We start from the raw sequence: 19,620 nt of genomic DNA on the forward strand, positions 1-19,620 counted from the left end.
GAAACATGCAAATTCTTTCGATATTTGCTCGTCTAAGCTGGGCCGCACTAATACTACAGCACATCGAATTCAAACTGTTGGGACATCTATTGTACACCGCCGGCCCTACCGCGTGTCTCTAACTGAAAGAAAAATTATAGAAGAAAACGTTGCGGACATGCTTAAACGGGAAGTCATCCGTTCCTCATCTAGCCCTTGGTCGTCTCCTATTGTTTTGGTCCATAAAAAGGATGGCTCTGTGCGGTTTTGCGTGGACTACCGGGCGCTCAATAAGATCACACGCAAGGACGTGTACCCTATGCCACGCATTGACGACGCCCTTGATTCCCTACAAGGCGCGGAATTCTTTTCAAGTATCGACTTGCGTTCTGGGTACTGGCAGATCCCCATGCATGAAGACGATAAGGAGAAAACGGCATTCGCAACCCCCGACGGGCTATATGAATTCAACGTGATGCCTTTCGGGCTCTGCAACGCACCCGCGACTTTTGAGCGCATGACAGATACCGTGCTGCGTGGCCTGAAATGGAAAAGTTGCCTTTGCTACCTGGAACACACTATTATCTTTTAGTCAACGTTTCCTGAGCACCTAGAACGATTGGATCAAGTTTTGACGTGCCTTGCCGGCGCCGGGCTTCAAATAAACACGAAGAAATGCTCTTTCGCTAGCAAATCTATCAAGGTCTTAGGACACGTCGTTAGCAAAGATGGCATCCGGCCCGACCCTGACAAGATTTCTGCAGTCCTTCACTTTCCGCGCCACGAAAAACCAAAGGAGCTTCGCAGTTTTCTTGGCCTTGCCTCCTATTTTCGCCGGTTTATCCAGAACTTCGCTTCTATTGCTGCTCTATTACACCAACTACTTGCTTCCAACGTCCCCTTTCTGTGGTCTCAAGAATGCCAAACAGCATTCGACCTGTTGAAGCGGGCACTCACGTCTGAACCTCTGCTCTGCCACTTTGACGAAGCCGCACCAACTATCCTCCATACCGACGCTAGCGGCCTTGGTATAGGAGCCGTACTTCTACAACGCGACAAGTCTTCCCTAGAGAAAGTTATTGCATATGCCAGTCGCGTACTCACCGCTGCTGAAAATAACTACACTATAACTGAGCAAGAGTGTTTGGCTGTGGTTTGGTCGGTTCAGAAGTTCCGTCCCTATCTCCACGGGCGTCACTTCACAATCGTTACGGACCACCATGCCTTATGCTGGCTTTCTACACTGAAGAACTTGTCCGGACGCTTGGGTCGGTGGATACTACGCTTGCAGGAGTACGACTTTGATATAACTTACAAGTCAGGCAGAAAACATCAAGACGCCGATGCTTTATCTCGTTGCCCGCTTCCAACTACCCATATGAGCGTTGGTGAGAACTCAACCACCACATCTACCAAAGTTCATACGCTCGTATCAATAACGCAACCCTTTTCGGATGACGAGCCAACATTTATCTCCCGCCAGCGGTTCGATTCATACTGCAGACGCATCATGGACCACCTTTCGGGAGTTTCTCATCCACCAAACGCGCGACTCCGTCGTCAACTCCTGCACTTTAGGCTGGACAATGGGGTTCTCCACCGCCACGTCTACCACCCTGACGGTCAGCGCTGGGTGCCTGTACTGCCACGCTCTCTCCGACTTCAGGTGCTCGAAGTCTTCCACGACGACTTGACTGCTGGTCATCTTGGTTTTAAAAAAACTCTTGACCGCATTCGATGTCGTTATTACTGGCCTGGCCTTTCTTCTAGTGTAGCTCGGTACGTCGGTTCCTGCTACCCATGCCAGCGTCGTAAACTCCCCACGTCGGCACCTGCTGGACCTCTACAGCCACTTCCGTGCCCTTCAATGCCATTCGAGGTTGTAGGTGTTGACCTTTACGGGCCTCTCCCCGTCACATCTGCTGGCAAACGATGGATAGTGACTGCCGTGGACCACCTGACACGCTACGCTGAGACTTCCTCCGTTATTACAGGCTCAGCTGTGGAAGTTGCAGACTTTATTCTTCACGCAATAATATTGCGTCATGGGGCTCCTCGTGTACTGCTTAGTGACCGCGGCAAAGTGTTCCTGTCACAAGTTGTAAATGAAGTACTGCGCGCATCTGGAACTACTCACAAGACAGCTTCAAGCTACCACCCTCAGACAAATGGTCTCACAGAAAGATTTCACCGAACCCTTGCAGACATGATAGCCGTTTACGTCCAACCCGACCACAAAAACTGGGACACTCTTTTACCATTCCTGACATTCGCTTACAACACCGCCGTTCAGCGAACAACTTGCTACTCACCGTTTTACCTCGTGTACGGACGCACCCCGACTACCTTTCTCGACGTCTCCTTCTTTAGCAGCCATGGGAATTCATGTCAGTCTTCTAGCGAAGAATACATTTCCCGCCTGGCCCAGTCTCGCCATCAGGCTCGCATCAATACTGAAGCGAGACAGCACGAGAGGAAGATCATCTATGACGAATCCCACCGCGTTGTGTCTTTCCAACCTGGTGACGAGGTGCTGCTTTTGACACCTATTCGCACTCCTGGTCTCTGTGACAAATTCCAACCACGCTTCATCGGGCCGTACATTGTTTTAGAACAGACTTCGCCGGTTAATTATCGCGTGACACCACTCGTCGCCCCAACAGACCGCCGCTACCGCAGCACAGAGATTGTACACGTTTGTCGCATGAAACCTTTCACGCGACGTTCCCCATCACTTTGACTGACGGCGGCCAGGGTGTCCGCTTTCAAGTGGGGGGGAATTAGTGTGGGCATTTGTAACTTACATCGTCCTCATCCCTGCATAATCACAATCACCATCATCCGCTTGTGTCTTTGCCCTCATTGCCACTCTGGTTCATCATCATCGTCATCGTCTGTGTGCTGGCTCTGCCCGTTCGTTTTGCGAGGTCTTTCCTCAAATAAACGCTGTCGCAGCCAAGACTACCAAGACTTCATAATATATATATATATATATATATATATATATATATATATATATATATATATATATATATATATATATATATATATATATATATATATATATATATATATATATATATATATATATATATATATATATATATTCATATACTTGATATATAGGTACACGTTAAAGAACGCCAGGGGTTCGCAATTTTCAGAGCGGTCTGATAAGGTGTGTATTCTGATGATGTCGTGGCTTTAGGATGTCACAACCCAGAGGCTAATGCACTGTTATCTCAGCCCATGCAATTTATTTCTTCTTCTCAAGTCCGTTTATAGATATTCATCACGCACTTGCTGTCACTTCCTCGTGTTGTGTGTAACAGCGCTTTTAGGATGTTTATTGTGCCGTCTCACACAACACGGGGAAGTGACTGGAAGTGCCTGATGAACATTTATAAAAGCCTCATACGCACAGGCCTAGACTACGCAGCTATAGTCTACCAGTCTGCCAGACCAAAGGCATTCAAGATTTTGGATCCTGTTCGGAATCTTCGCATACGCTTTTCTAAGGGTCCATTTCGCACGAGCCCGGTGGAAAGCTTGCACGTTGAGTTTAACGAGTGGTCGCTACACCTGCGAAGATCTTATATATATGTCGTTTTTATATCATCTCAAAGTTAACGCCGACAAGGAACATCCCTCCGATTATTCTGTCGATGATCTGTCTAGTGATGCGCAGTTTGAAAACTGTCCTTCATTTCCACAGCCCTACTCACTTCCTTTGAGGAATCTAACCGCGGTGACGCGTGCGCCACTTGGGAACCGTTTATTTGCTCCCGCGGCATCCCTGGTGCCATGGCATTGGCGGACCATAGATTGAAATACGTATTTGTTGTAGTTAACGAACCACACGCCCATCGCACATATCCACCCACACTTCCTGGCACTACAACGAAAATACACATGTCCCGAGTTCTTTACAGACGCCTCAAAGTGTAACACATCTGTGTCCTACGCTGCGGTCGCTACATTCTTTACAGACACCGGTGCTTTGCATCCCGAGATAAGCATCTTCAAAGCCGAGGCTGAGGCGAAAATTACGGCCCTTAAACACAATGAACGAAGAAAGCTACAAAATGCAGTAATTTACACCCATTCCTTGAGCATGGTAGAAGCTCTGAAAACTGCCTTGGCACTGGGAGATTCGAGGCAATGAGATGGCGGACGAGCTAGCCGCATCCGCCCAGCAAAGTACTGTCAATACATGCACATCCCTCCATGTGCTTGACCTAAAACAATCTCATAAACAAAAGCTTTGAGCTTATTGGCAGGGCCCCTGCGATAAAGACACCCAAAATAAACTGCTCGTTATAAAGCCGTTTAATGACAATTGGACGTTGTTATCGAAGTCACGCAGCACACAAGTATCACTAACAAGGCATCGAATAAGACGCACACATATGAGACATGGATACCCTCTGTACGGTGATGATCCAAACAGGTGTGAAAGATGTGGAGAACCACTTTCCGTTCTCCACATAAGATGATATTAGAAAGAAGCGCTTTACATTGACTTTCTATAACAGTACCGACAACAATTTCCTTTAAAACTTGCGATGTTCTTCGGCAGGGACCCGCTTTTCAGATATCAGTCACTTTCTGATTTTTTAAAACGATATACATAGTTTTGATGTCGTATACCCAGGGATTCCGTAGCACGACCTCCAAGCAGAGGTCACGGCGGCGGTGACTGCTATAAAATAAGCGCCCACCTCGTGGCCCTTGTTGTCAAGAGCATTGACAAGACACTCATGCTGACTCCATGTGCCCATGATTTTGTTACCACGAGCACATGTCATTTATCTTCATAGTACACAAGTCACGTCACTTCCATCATATTTTACATCTTATACGTTTTACCTGTCTTTAGGACGAGGAATTTCAGGCCCCTATACAGCCACTGACTTTCACCACCTTTCCTCACGACTTCACATCCCCTGAACGTCATTGTAAATAACGATTCATTGTTATTGTTGCATCACCTTTCATGGTGCCCTTTCACCTAGCATGAACCTTGCATCTCTACAATCCATATATCATCATCAAGTTGGTATTTTGCGTGCCTTTTGCCATGCAGATTCCAACTGTGTTGATTTGTTGAAGTGGTCAGGCTTGTCAAGCTGCCTATATTGCAGCTTTTGGCCTGTTATCCCCACCATGAATTGTACTTTTTTTTCTTCTCGCTCTTCAACCTCGTTACACTTGTATCAATTTATATGAAATAACCCAATTATCAAATCTCAAAAAGCAACCAACTAGACCAATTTCGCATGCTATTAAAACATATGGTCATCGACATATTAAACGCATTCTGCTAATACCTGGCCTTAAGGTTGAGGCTGACGAACGGCGTGTCCTGGTCGTACAGCGTGCAAGCCGTCGTCCACGTGTACAGATCTAATAGGGCGAATGCCATGCCGGCGTGCAGATTGCCGTGCAAGTCGCAGTGCTCCTTCTCGAGTCGAAGCTCGTACACCACTTCTCCATCGCGTGTCAAACACGCTGGCTTCACCTGCATATGACAGGATAGCAAGCTGTTGTCACATCGCTAGCAATTTTTCATGGCACATTATTGTATCTGAGGCGTATATGCGAGTGCAGATAGTGGACAGTGTCCTGTCTTTCTACACTACTCTTCAGAGCGTGTACAGCGGAGAGCATGCCTAGCTGCATAGTCTCAGTTGCGCCTGATAAATTGTGTCAGCTTCACCCATTGTCTTCAAGGTTTGGCTATGTCTAACCCGGGTGCCCTACCTTTTGTATGCTCCCCCCTTATGTCATCTCAATCTGCGGGCGACCAATTTCTTACGCCGAAACCCACCAGTTTCTGGGCATCATTATTGATAGGGACCTCTTTTGGAGTCCGCATGTGACCTGTATGAAGAAGCGCCCGACCGCTATTTCCCAACTGTTCAAGTTCCTGACAGGAAAGACAAGGGGGATGTCAGTAGACGCAATGATGGAGCTCTACAGGGCCCTGTTTCTCGGTTTCCTCAGATATAGCTTGCCCGTGCTTAGCAATACCTGCAAGACCAATGTTCGCGTTTTACAGGCAGTACAAGCCCAAGCGCTGAGAGTGTGCCTCGGTCTGCCCAGATGTACGTCAACAGAAGTAACAATTGCAATTGCTGGTGACTATCCGATACAAACTCACATTGTTGTAGAAGTCCGGAGAACGCACATCAGATACTTCGCACGTGCTCCCTGCCATCACCTTGTACTGTTGCCTTCAGAGAGGCGCCAAGCATCGTTCGCCAAAATGATTGTGAAATACAACAATGAACTTCCCTCAGGCTTCACTCCTGCATCTAAACCATCCATACCACCTTGGTGTCTTATTCGACCCACAGTGCATCTTAGTGTACCAGGGATCCGGAGGAAATCTGAGCTTTCGTCGCCCGTGCTGAAACAACTGTCTCTTCCTCTTTTGCACGAGAAATATTCAGACAGCATACATGTATACACCTATGGTTCCACGAACCACCAGTGTTCGTCAGGGGCAGTAGTTATCCCAGCAAGAGGTGTTACCATCAGCTTTAGGACTGACCACTTCACGGCATCTACAGCAGCGGAACTAGCTGCTTTGCGCGCTGCACTTTGTGTGGTCAATCGGGAACCACCGCAACAATGGTCGATTTTCAGCGACTCAAGGGCTGCCCTACAATCTGTGCTCTCAGCACTGCGTCGCGGCCCGTACGAACAGCTTGTTTTCGAAATTCGATGCCTTCTCCACACTTTACTCGAGAAAGGGCATCATGTGACGCTTCAATGGCTGCCAAGTCACTGCGGCATCATAGGGAACGAACATGCCGATACTGCCGCGCGGGCAGCCCTTGAAGGAACACGAGAAGAAGCCATACCACTTTCGAGGACCGATGCTGCCAGTAATCTTCGACGACTTGCGCGCGAAATGACGTTTTCACTATGGTGCCCACCAAGCATCGATACCAATCGTCAACACCACCAGTCCTCTTTGATGGCTCTCCGCATGCCCACTGGACTCGACCGAAGAGAAGCCACCCTTCTTCATCGCTTATGGCTAGGAGTGGCATTTACAAAATCTTACTCCTTTGTCATAGGAATGGCCGACAACGCTCTCTGCGATGCCTGTCATTGCGAAGAGACGCTACGCCACATCCTGTGTGACTGTTCGTTGTATGAAATCCAGAGACAGTCACTGGCGTCCGCTTTTGCGCGCATCGACAACAGCCAAATGTCTGTTGACACTATTCTGTCAAGTGCCCGAGAGAAGACTTTGCAACAGAGGGCAACGAAAGCTCTGTTGAAATTCCTACGTGACACCGACTTGAACAAGCGACTGTAAAAGCAATGTCAAAAACCACGAAAGACAAGACTGGACTATGACTGAGTGTGCGCGCGTGTGCTGCCGAATGTGCTGTTTCTCTCTTCCCTCTCTGCTCTCTTTTATCTCCCCCATTCCTTTCTCATGCGTAGGGTAGCAAACCAGCTGCCTATAGGCTGGTTAACCTCTTTGCCTTTCTTTTCCCTCTATTTTCCTTCCTTCCCCCGGTTTGTCATTCGTGTAATCAAAGGTCCACAAAGGATCTGTACATTTTAAACTTTGTAATAGGTTAACCCCGCATCATGACGTTCGCTGAAGAAGAAGTGACAATGGTACACCACCCTTTCCCTCTGTTCTGGTTGGAACATGATTCCAATCTAACCATCTCTTTGTGTCTGAATAAAATGTCACCTAAAGCCAGGCTATTTTATGGTGCAGTCTGTGTGGAAAAACTAGTCCCCTTTAAGACGAGCTGTAGCAATCTAAACATCAGTGTGAGTGTTCAACATTGTGGAAAGGGCAAAGCTGAATCACGGCGACCACCCACTCCCCCTTGCTGCCGTGTTGGTCAATTAGCAAAAACAAAATGTTTGGAAAGGCACTTTTTGTTGATCTTGAAAACACAACTGGACAGGCTTGGTTAAAACTTATGGCAGATCTTGCATCCCCATAATGTTTTTTATGAGGAGGACAGCGTCCTTCCTCTTTTCCTTTCCCCATATGGGCGCACGCCTGGGGGCGATTCGCTTGCGAGAAATACCGCAGTCCATGTAATGGAGTTGAAACTGTGCTTTCCGTATCGTGAAGTTTTAAAAGCGGTATTTCACGGACCATTAAGTAAACATGGGAGTCTTATCTTCAGCACAGGCACGTAAACCTTGTGGTAATAGTAATTCTAGTCACTCTTTAAATAGTGCAATTTTTAATGCTACCACAACAGTCTAAAATGACCGCTCAAGGAAAACCATAACATAATCTTCTGCCGTACGGTGTGAATATCACAGAAACAGCATCACAGTTTTCGCTGCTCGGTTACGCTATCATAATAGCAGTGATTATTGATGTGCGAACACTGAAAAAAAACTGTAGTTGTGTTTATTCCCGGTTATAGTTTCCAAAATTCCTTCAAATCGTAACTGAGACCATGCAGGGTTGGCAGCTTTGGCTACTTTTCGCCAATTGCGCTAACTTTTTTTCATGCTGGTAGCGGCTGAAAAAAAAACACGTATTGACCATTTGGCTACTTTGTTGCTACTTTCTCTGTTCCCTCGATTTGAATCAAATGAATAATACCACGAGGCGTGACTGCCGCTTGCGTTTGAGTGTGTGGTGTGAAAACATGGCAGCAAAGGCACGTTTTGAGCTACTAAAGTTACATTTATCTGCAGCTCTATGTAAAAGAAAATACTTTTGGACACGTGGCTGGGACTAGGTGAGGGTGGAGGGGGGTAGGTTTTATATGTGGCCTCATTTCGATGATCAGGTTATTGCTGTGCGTGAATTGAAACTAACAGGAAAATCTAACGTTCTTCGTGCCCATGATGCTCGGCAGCCGTCGACGTAGGAAATCGGCTATCCAACGAACTGTTCTATGTTGGTATTTATATTAGGTAAGACATGTGGTGGCCAATATGACTTATAACCAATCTTTGGGATGCGCCAAAACTTCATCATATGAACATGTTGTGATGTAACGGTGAAGGAAACTTTTATTAGGCCCAGAAGACATGATGAAGCGACCAAGCTCAAGGCACAGAACTCAGACAAGCCAAGTCCCCAGAGCAGATGAAGATGACGATCACTCACGATGATGAGTATGTGTAAAGATAGTAGATGTGCTTAATGAATGCCTACACTAACTCCCCTCCCCCCCCACGTGAAAGCGGTCATCCTGAACGCAGTTCTTGGCCGCAGTTTAAAGCGAAGATGAACGCCGTATGAAAGGCTTCATGCGGGATACGTGGACTATTTCTGCTGCCCTGTAGCGACGCTCCATCGGAAGAAGAACGGGTGCGACGTGATAATTTACGGGAGACGTTTGCTCCAAGACAGTGTAGGGGCCAATAAAACGTGATTGAAACTTCTCGCACAGTCCGGGAGTACGAATGGGTGTAAGAAGGAGGACTTCGTCGCCAGGGATGAAAGACACGGCACGATGAGAGGCATCATATTCAAGCTTGCAATCCTGTTGCTTGGCTTCAGTGTTGACGCGAGCCAGCTGACGGCAATGAAGTAGACGAGACAGGTGTTCTTCACTTGAAGATAAAATGGTTTGACAGGCGCAGAGAAGAACGAAACGTCGAGGAAAGAAGAGGGAAGCGACCGTGGACGAGGTAGAACGGCGAGTAACCGGTTGGGCACTGTACAGAGGTATTATACGCAAAAGTGACAAATGGCGAAATGGTTTCCCAGTTTCTGTGGTCGGGTTTGAAATAAATCGCTATCATATCTGACAGTGTACGAAGAAAGCGCTCAGTCCGGCCGTTCGTCTGAGGATGGTAACTGGAGCTTGTTTTGTGTGTACTGCCGGATGCCTTGAGCACTTCTTCGACGAGTTCTGAACGAAATTATCTTCCACGGTCGCTCAGGATTACACGAGGAGCTCCGTGTCGAAGGATTATTGCTCGAAGGATGAAGTCGGCCACTTCCGAAGCTGATGCAGAAGGCGCGGGAGCTGTTTTGGCGTAACAGGTCAGGTGGTCGACAGCTGTAACTATCCATCGATTGCCCGTGACAGTCATAGGAAACGGACCATACAGGTCAATGCCAACTACCTCGAATTATTGCAGGGGACATGGGAGCGGTAGTAATTGTCCACTACGAGTTGATGTAGGTAGCTTGCGACGCTGACAAAGGGCGCATGAGCCAACGTACTTCGCGACACAGGTGGACAAGCCCAGCCAGTAGTAGTGACACCTTATGCGGTCATACGTTTTCTGAAAGCCCATGTGTCCAGCAGACATGTCGTCGGGATATGTCTTGAGGACTTGAGCCCGAAAAGAGTGAGGTAGAACGGGCACCCAGCGTTGACCATCAGGGTGGAAGATATGACGGTACAGGATGTGGTTGTTGAGCTTGAATTGCGTCAGCTGTCGGCGAAGACGGGCATTAGGGGGCCGGCAAGTCCCATCAAGACAGTCCATGATGCGGCGACAGTGAGGGTCAGCACGTTGGTGAGATAAGAACAAACCACACTCGCTTGGATAAGTTGGTTCCACAGTAGCTAGTGACCAAACATGTAGGGAAGAGACGGCCGAAAGCTTCTCGAGTGCGGCAGTGGCGGGTTTGTTAAGCTGCTTCGAAGAGAGCGGGCAACGTGAGAGTGCTTCGGCATCTTGATGCTTGTTTCCCGACTTGTATGAGATCGTGAAGTCGTATCCTTGTAAGCGAAGAATCCAGCGACCAAGGCAGCCGGACAAGTTCTTGATTGTCAAGAGCAAGCACAAGGCGTGATGGTCCGTAACCACAGTAAAGTGGCGGCCATAGAGATAAGGTGGAAACTTTTGTATCGACCATACGACCACTAGGCACTCCTGTTCGGTGATGGTAAAATTCTTTTCCGCAGGGGTCAGCGCACGGCTCGCGTATGCGACGACTTTCTCGCGTGAACGTTTGTCTCGCTGTAGGAGAATTTCATCAATGCCTCGACCACTCGCGTCTGTATGCAGGAGCGTAGGCGCGGTTTCGTCGAAATGGCAGAGCACTGGTTCGGATGTGAGTGCACACTTCAGTTGGGCAAAGGACGCTTCACATTCAGGAGACCACACAAAGGCGACGCCTGATCCGAGCAACTTGTGCAATGGTGAAGCTATTGAGGCGAAGTCTCGAATGAATCGGCGAAAATAAGAAGTGAGGCCGAGGAAACTGCGCAAATCTTTCGCCTTTTCAGGACGCGGGAAGTGTTGGACAGTGGAAATCTTGTCAGGATCGGGACGAATACCGTCCTTGCTTACGATGTGGCCTAACACTTTAATCGTCTTGCTCGTAAAACGGCACTTCTTGGTGTTCAGCTGAAGGCCTGCGTTTGCAAGGCACGTAAGAACTTCGTCCAGTCGTTGCAAGTGCTGAGGAAAGGTTGACGAGAAATTAAAAATATCGTCTAAATAGCACAATCAAGTCTTTCATTTCATGCCTCGTAAAACTGGGTCGATCATCCGCTCTAATGTTGCTAGAGCATTGCAAAGGCCGAATGGCATGACGTTGAATTCGTACAGCCCATCTGGTGTTGAAAACGCTGTCTTTTCTTTGTCATCCTCGTGCATGGGTATTCACCAGTAACCTGAACGCAGGTCTAGGCTTGAGAAGTACTCAACACCTTGCAGTGAATCCAAAGCATCGTCTATGCGGGGCATGGGGTAAACATCCTTGTGGGTAATCTTATTAAGTGCTCTATAGTCCACGCAAAATCGCATGGAGCCATTTTTTTTCCTTATTAAAACAATTAACAGGAGATGACCAAGGACTCGCGGAGGGACGTATAATGTTCCGTTGCAGCATATCGGCTACAATTTGTTCAATGATCTCACGCTCGGACGAAGAGACGCGATATGGTAGACGGCGTACGATGGAAGTGCCGTCGGTCTGGATACGATGCCTAATAATGGACGTCTGTCCTAGAGATGAGGAATGGGCATCAAGCAATCTCCTATGCTTTTGTAGCAAGGCAAGCAACTGATCCGTCTGTGAAGAGGTCAGCTCTGGACTAATAGTCGCAGCAAGAACAGAAACGCTTGACGAACGTCCAATATAAGGAAGGTCAGAACACGCTGACATAAGCGGGACAACAGAGACAGGTTGAGATTCAGAAACGCAAGCCATTGTGGTGCCTTTAGGAATGAGAATTTTCTCAGAAGTCTGGTTTGTAGCGTAGAGAAGTCCGGAGCCATTGTGGAACCGCGCTAGACCTGAAGCAAGGGCTATACCTCTTGTGAGACAGCGTGCAGATGGTTGGACAAACACGTCACCAGAGTCGATCACATTAGAAGTGATGGCAACTATCCGCTGATGACCAGGTGGTAGCTCGGTATCTTCAGCAGCGAGAAAGTGAACGAGCTTGTCATCCGCATACAGAACATAGTCAGTTTCCATCATATGAACAACATTTTTTCGACAGCAGATGGAAGCGTTCGCCGTAGTCAGAAAATCCCAGCCTAATATAAACTGGTGGGCACACGAACTCAGCACAGCAAATTGCACAAAATGAAGAAGACCAGCTATGAAAACACGAGCGGTGCACATAGCGGTAGGTCTAATGGCGTCCCCTTGAGCAGCGCACAGTGTAGATTTATCATAACGGGTGGTGACTTTTCGCAGACGGGAGCAAAAAGAATGATTAATCACAGACAAACAAGCACCAGTGTCTATTAAAGCGTCCACGTACACACCTTCTATTAAAACATATATCGTATTATATGGACGCACTGGAGGAATTTCTGTCTTTTCGTTCGATGCAGCTTTTCCTCCAAAAGCAGCAGAGGTTAGTTTTCCGGGCGTCGGTTGGTGAATTGCGAGACAGGTCACAATGGAGACGTGGAACGGCGAAGGGGTGAGGGTGAGCGGCGTCTAGTAGAGCGGTAAGAACTGGTTGGCTCAGAGGTCGCAGTTGGAGACGGTGAGCGACGTAGCGGCGGATCATAAGGACGACGTTGGAAAGCGAACCAACTTGTCCCATCATCCCACCCGTAGGTGTCGAATCCACGACGCTCGTCCTGCTGACGCTTCCGACAGACGCGTGCAAGGTGGCCCCGATAGCCGCAGTAATAACAGATCGGACTAGGCGGCCGCCACGGTGGGTGAAAGGGCAGGCTAGGCGCACTCGGAGTCAACGAAGCCAGTGGGACAGGCGTAGAGTGTGCGGGCATCGGTTGTACGACGGGTGGTGAGCCAGCCAGGACTTGTGCGTACGTCGGCTGGAGTCGAGGTACTGGAGAGTCTACATACGCTGGCCTGGTCATGACCGCCACCTCCTCTTTGATAACGTCGCGCGAAACAGTGTTGGAGGGGGGAGGTGGACTCGGTGTCATTGAGAGGCCGAAAGATTGCAGCTCTTCCCGTATAATCGCCCGGATCATGGCACGCAATGAGGCATCAGTCGTGGTGGTGTTTTCAGCGCTGTCCGGCGGTAACCGTTGGGATTCAAGTTCCTCTAGGCGTTGGCACGTGGCAACAACATCAGCGACTGTAGTCGGGTTTTGAATGACCAAGGCATTGAACGCGACCGTGCCGATCCCTTTCAATAGATGACGAGCTCTCTCTGATTCAGACATGGACGTGCTGAAACGGTGACAGGGAGCAAGCACATCCTCTATGTACGATGTGTAGGACTCACCGCAATGTTGCTTGCGAGCATCCAGTGTCTTCTTCGCGAGAGCTGAACGAACCACCGGGGTGCCGAAAAATTGGCGAAGCTGTTGCTTGAAACGAGTCCAGACCGTAATGTCCGTTTCATGATTGAAAAACCATTATTTCGCTACGCCTGTCAGGTAGAAAGAAACACATCGATGCTTGGTAGGATCATCCCAGTTGTTAGTGGAACTCGCTCGATTGAACTGGTCTAACCAATCTTCCACATCTTCACCTCGAAGTCCAGCGAACGTGGGCGGCTCACGTTGGTGCGCGGTAATAATCCACGATGGATAGGTCGCGGTAGCCGGGGTAGCCGGGGTCGTGGAGGTAGACACAAAAGCGCCGGTTGGTTCGTCCTGAGGCATGTTACTGGACACCTGGCACAAACGACAACCTGAGCGGAGCTCCAGGAGGCAGATCGGGCTGGGAGAGGATGGAAGATCGTAGAGCACACTCCACCACTTGTGATGTAACGGTGAAGGCAACCTTTATTAGGCCCAGAAGACACGATGAAGCGACCACGCCCAAGGCACAGAACTCAGACAAGCCAAGTCCCCACAGCAGATGAAGGTGACGACCACTCATGATGATGAATATGTGTAAAGATAGTAGATGTGCTTAATGAATGCCTACAATATTGTTACGTGCAAAAATGTGGGAGTTTAACGTCCCAAACCCGCCATATCATTATGAGAGGCGCCGTAGTGTAGGGCTCCAGTAATTTGGACAACATGGTGTTCTTTAACGGGCACTTAAAACTAAGCACGCAGGCTTCAATCATTCTCACCTTCATCAAAAAGGCGGCTGCCGCGGCCGGGATTCGATCCGGCGAACTTCGGGACAGCAGCCGAGTGCCTTATTCACTAATGGTGACCATATCTCACACGGATGAGACCAGGACTCGTGTAGTACGGCAAGCGGAAAGCTATCCTCTTTCGATAATAATTGCAGTGAAGCAGCACATACGTGGCCATCTTTAGGAGATTGCTCTTTTTGTTGGGGGGTTGTCTCACGTTGTTGCGCCATACTGGCTCCATACTGGCTCCACGCAGTGGGAGTGGGCGAGCACCACGATGACTGCCCGTCCAGTCGAGTTTTTCAGCCTGACGGCAGCGCCAGAATAGATAGCCTAACGGATAAAAAAGAGAATTGGCAGATCCCACGTACAGTGGGAATTGATGATATGCAAAGCATGAATGAGAATGGTTGATGTGTCACTTTAAAATAAGCACAATGTTACGAGGTGGAGGTAAATGATGCCGTACATACGCGTCATGATTATTATGTTTGGATGTGCCGCGTTTACCTTCGTCGTCAATTCAAGTCACGTGATACCAAATTTAGTATATGTGGAGCTACCAAAACGACCGCGAGCACGCTACGAGCGTGGCGTGCATGTTGTCATTTTCTTAAATGACACGCTTGTCAGCATTATCATATTTGCACCAGTCATATACTTTCGTCATCCATTGGCGTCACGTAACACCAAATTTGGTATATGCGCAATTAGCAAAACGGCCGCGAGTGCATCATGAAGGGCCCAATATACTCCAATGTATCGTTGACTCGCGCGCACGGTGGGCACAGCGACGCTACGTTAGCAGAACGCGAGCGCTCTATAGTCTGACGCCAGGCGCGACCGGCGCAACCAGCGTCCGTCGGCACGGCCGACGGCAACCGGAGCGAAATGCGACATGCTGCATTTCGCGCCGATGCGTTACCCAGACAACACTGCGTCTCCCTTCTTTCATGATAAAGGGACGCTGGACGCGCTTAAACGCCCACGCGTCAAAGCAACGCAGCGTGGCGCACCTGCAAGTACATGGCAAGAGCAGCGCCTGGCGTGGCAACGCCGGCGTGACGCCACGAAATGAACGCCGGCGAGCTCGCGCACCGTGTCACGTCGAAATGTATTGGCGCCTTGACTGTGGTATGTAGTCATGTTCTCACATGACACGCATCTCATGATTATCATATTTGCACCAGTCACATACCTTCGTTATCGACTGGCGTCACGTAATACCAAATTTGGCATATGTGAAGCTAGCGAAACGGCCGCAAGCGCATCATGAGTGCCGCATGTGGTCATGTTGTTACATGCCACGCATGTTATGCTTATCATGTTTGGATGTGTCATATATCTATGTCGCTCATTCGCGTCACGTAATACCGAGTTTAGTGCATGTGTATCTGACGAAACGGCCGCGAGTGCATCATGAGCGTAGCATGTAGTCATGTTGTCACATGACACACATCTCATGATTATCATGGTTGCACCAATCACATACCTCCATTATTCATTCATGTAACGTACGCAATACTCAACTTCGTATATGCGACGCTAGCGAAACGGCCGCGAGCGCACCATGAGCGTTGAATGTAGTCATGTTGTTACATGACACCCACGTCATTATTTCCATGTTAGGGTCAGTCGCTTGTACTCGCGATGCAATCATGTAATACCATACCAGTTTCGCAACATGTCATGTGAACGAAGCCACCACAAGAGCTGCAGGACCATGAATTGTAAATCATGACATTCATGACATTCATGTCATGATTTTCATGTTATGGCTAGTCATATATGTTCTTCAAACAGTCATGTTATGCCATACCATGTTTGGTATTGATACCATCATCAAAACGGCCAGGAGTGCTAAATGTCGTAAGCGGCTAGATAGATAGATAGATAGATAGATAGATAGATAGATAGATAGATAGATAGATAGATAGATAGATAGATAGATAGATAGATAGATAGATAGATAGATAGATAGATAGATAGATAGATAGATAGATAGATAGATAGATAGATAGATAGATAGATAGATAGATAGATAGATAGATAGATACGCTTGAAAACGCCGAGGTTCGCTAAGAAATGCATCGCTCTTAATAACAGCGCTGAGTTCGTAACCAGAGCACAGCTGATGATGAAGGCCTAAAAGCGTAGCCCTTGCCCACTCTGAGGATTGGCCAAGAAACGAGTAATTGTGTAGAGGAAATCGCATATGCCTTGTAAATTTAATGAATTATAAAATGTTCAGAAGAAATTAATTTTTTACTAAATGAGAGATTTGTAATTAAAACAGCCTTGATTCGATTAAGAATTTTTCTACAGCAGAACAGATATCCCGGTGACAGTGACCTATTGAGGAGCCTCCCAAAGAAATTATATAGAATAACAGAACTCAATCTGATTGGATTGAAACCGCTTTGGTAATGTTTATCCTTAATGACTTGAAGCGACCACACGATAAAAATAATGATCGATTGTTTGATCCTTGTTACAGAATGAGCGAAGAGGAAAAGGAGCCAGACCAGCTTTACGCATGTAGTAATTTAGTTTTAGAATTCTTCAACGTAATTCAGATCACACACATACCTCCTTGCTCACACACAATACCAACCACTTCACTTCTAGTCTGAGGTGCATTTCTGGGTATGTTCCACTACGCCCTGTTACCGTAATTGCGTAACAGAACTCCCGGCATAAGAATACTGATAATATTTCAAAGAATGCATCGTGATATAAAAACAATTGGATATATAGGATACATATAGAAGAGATACAGTGACTATTGCGAAATGGCACAAGCATACCAGCCAGCTGCTATAATATCACCATTCAAAATAGATATATCGGACTTTATTACACTGTATTTTTTATTTACGTATGTGTTTGTAAAAAAAGAGGTACATTGAAATAGCATATTTGTAACTGCTTGAATAAATGACGTGCTGCATTAAATACATCATTTCGGCAATATCTTAGGATTTTAGTGTACTTTTGAAGTTAAACCTTATCTTAGAAAGGAGAACAGCGAGAAGTAGGTCCCCGAGTGGAGAATGTTGGACACGTAATGAAAATTAACGTTCAAAGGTTTCAGGTCCTGCGCAGCATTGACATATGTCGCGAGACCAGCGCTGTGTATATGCAGGTTTATTGGGGTTAACTGCTCGGATTTCGTCACTGTGCGAGCAACAATTGCGAAAGTGACTACAGGTATATGACTCGATTTCGGCAGCAACGATATTGAGCGCCCCCACGCCGTACACATTGATGGCCGAATGGCTGGTAGTTCTTGTCCTGTTTGAGAAAGTTCATGCAGGACGCGTGAAAAGAGATGCCGCCGTAACAAGAAACTTCGTCGTCGTGCTTAAACTCAATGCTAGAGTCAACAATGTATGCTTTACTCACTGGCCCTTTCTCTAGCTACAAATTGCACTATAAAGGCTCTTCCATTTGATCCTTTAAATAGAAACCTGGCAACTCTTTTCGCACACACGTGGCTACTTTTGGCTACATTTACTGCCCTTGACTCAACTCTGCAACTTTATGGCTAGTTCTTTCCAATGTCATGGCTATTTTTTATCTTTTGACCTGGTGACTCTGATTGAGACTGCTTTTATAGTCAATTAGCAATGATCTTTAAATAGTGTCTTTGCGAATGGTGGGACCTTAGGTGCCCTGTTACTGCAGTTATTATTTCTGCGACCTTACATCGTACGAATTGTCAGGGAGAGAGAAGGATAGAAAGGAGCGAAGAAAATATATTATGAGAAACTTCACGAAAACAACAAAAAAGAATTCTTTAGCTCCCATTGTGGATCGGTAATAGGGCTGTAACCATACGTGGGCTGTCCTGTACTAAGCACGGTCATTTCACCGAAGTCCCATGAAGTTTACTTTATTTGAAGTTGGTGTACGCGATAACAAAGTTTGTACCTTCTGCCGTTTTGTTTAGCGTTTCAACCAAGTTTGATGGGACTTTCTAATATTTCCTACGCTTATACACATAGCACACACACACGAAAAGTTTACGCGTCACTTGCCTCAAAGGGTAGTTTAGTCGCAAATTTAATTGTTTGTCAAAAACAACAACCACAAGAAGCGCCCTTCTCTTCTCGAAAAGAAGAGATTTCCCGAAAGGCTGGATCATACACCAACGAAATGAAAATCTTCGCCAAAAAACTGGTGCCTTGTGATCTCTAATAAGAACAAACCTCGAAGTGTCTGAGACTATATGGCTTGCAAAAAAAGCATGGAGAAATATACCAATATAATTTTTATTTCTTTCGAAGAGGATAATACGGAGATATTGATGGCCCCGATAACTATGTTGATGGCCTCGATAACTATGCTCAGTTCCTGCCTGTAAACGCGTTTAGTAACACTCTATTTCTTGCCCCAACTACACCACTGGAAATTTTTTCTTGCTTCAGTACTATTAGTAACAGCCGCTCCTTGGACGCCGATGGTATCCAGATTCGCCCCATAAAGCATGTGCTTGACATCATATGCCCTGTTCTTACCCATATTTATAATTTAATATTATCTACAGGTGTATTTCCAAAACAAATGCAGATTTCACGCGTTGTTCCTGTTTTCAAGCAGGGTGCTAAAGAGAACATTAACAATTATCGACCTATTTCAATAATCCCAGTGTTTTTAAAAGCAATGGAAAAATTAATGCATATCAGAATGTTATCATTTATTAATCACCACAATTTGCTTCAAGATTTTCAACATGGGTTCAGGAAGCATAGCTCTACTGAAACAGCCCTCTTGACTCATAATGAAATAATCATAGATGCATTTAGTCGTAAAAAAATGGCATTAGGCATATACATCGATTTTTTTAAGGCATTTGACTTAATCAATCATTCCATCCTTCTCAGCAAATTAGAAAACTATGGTGTGCGTGGGACAGCGCATGCCCTTTTAAAATCCTACCTTTCAGACAGAACACAATTCGTAGATGCCAACAATGAAATATCTGCAAGGAAGCCGGTCATTGTAGGTGTGCCACAAAGAAGTATTTTGGGGCCACTTTTGTTTTTGATTTATATTAACGACATTGTACACTGCACAAACAACGCAACATTTGTCTCTTATGCCGATGACACAACAGTTTTTATTACAGGGAGCATGAAAACAGAGATAGAAGAAATGGCTAGTGAAACACTGTCTGCTATAGATA

At 46.8% G+C, this 19,620-nt stretch overlaps 1 protein-coding gene across 1 annotated transcript in view; it reads right to left on the reverse strand.

Moving 5' to 3' along the window:
- Window positions 1-19,620, reverse strand: part of LOC119163267 (acyl-coenzyme A thioesterase 13) — a 29,207-nt gene that overhangs the window by 6,612 nt on the left and 2,975 nt on the right. Inside the window, exon 2 of the mRNA XM_037415228.2 lies at window positions 5,310-5,500. Within this exon, the coding sequence (XP_037271125.2) occupies window positions 5,310-5,500 (191 nt within the window). The remainder of the gene's footprint in view (window positions 1-5,309; window positions 5,501-19,620) is intronic.

This window comes from Rhipicephalus microplus, chromosome 9 (assembly GCF_043290135.1).
Source record: "Rhipicephalus microplus isolate Deutch F79 chromosome 9, USDA_Rmic, whole genome shotgun sequence".
NCBI lineage: Eukaryota > Metazoa > Arthropoda > Arachnida > Ixodida > Ixodidae > Rhipicephalus > Rhipicephalus microplus.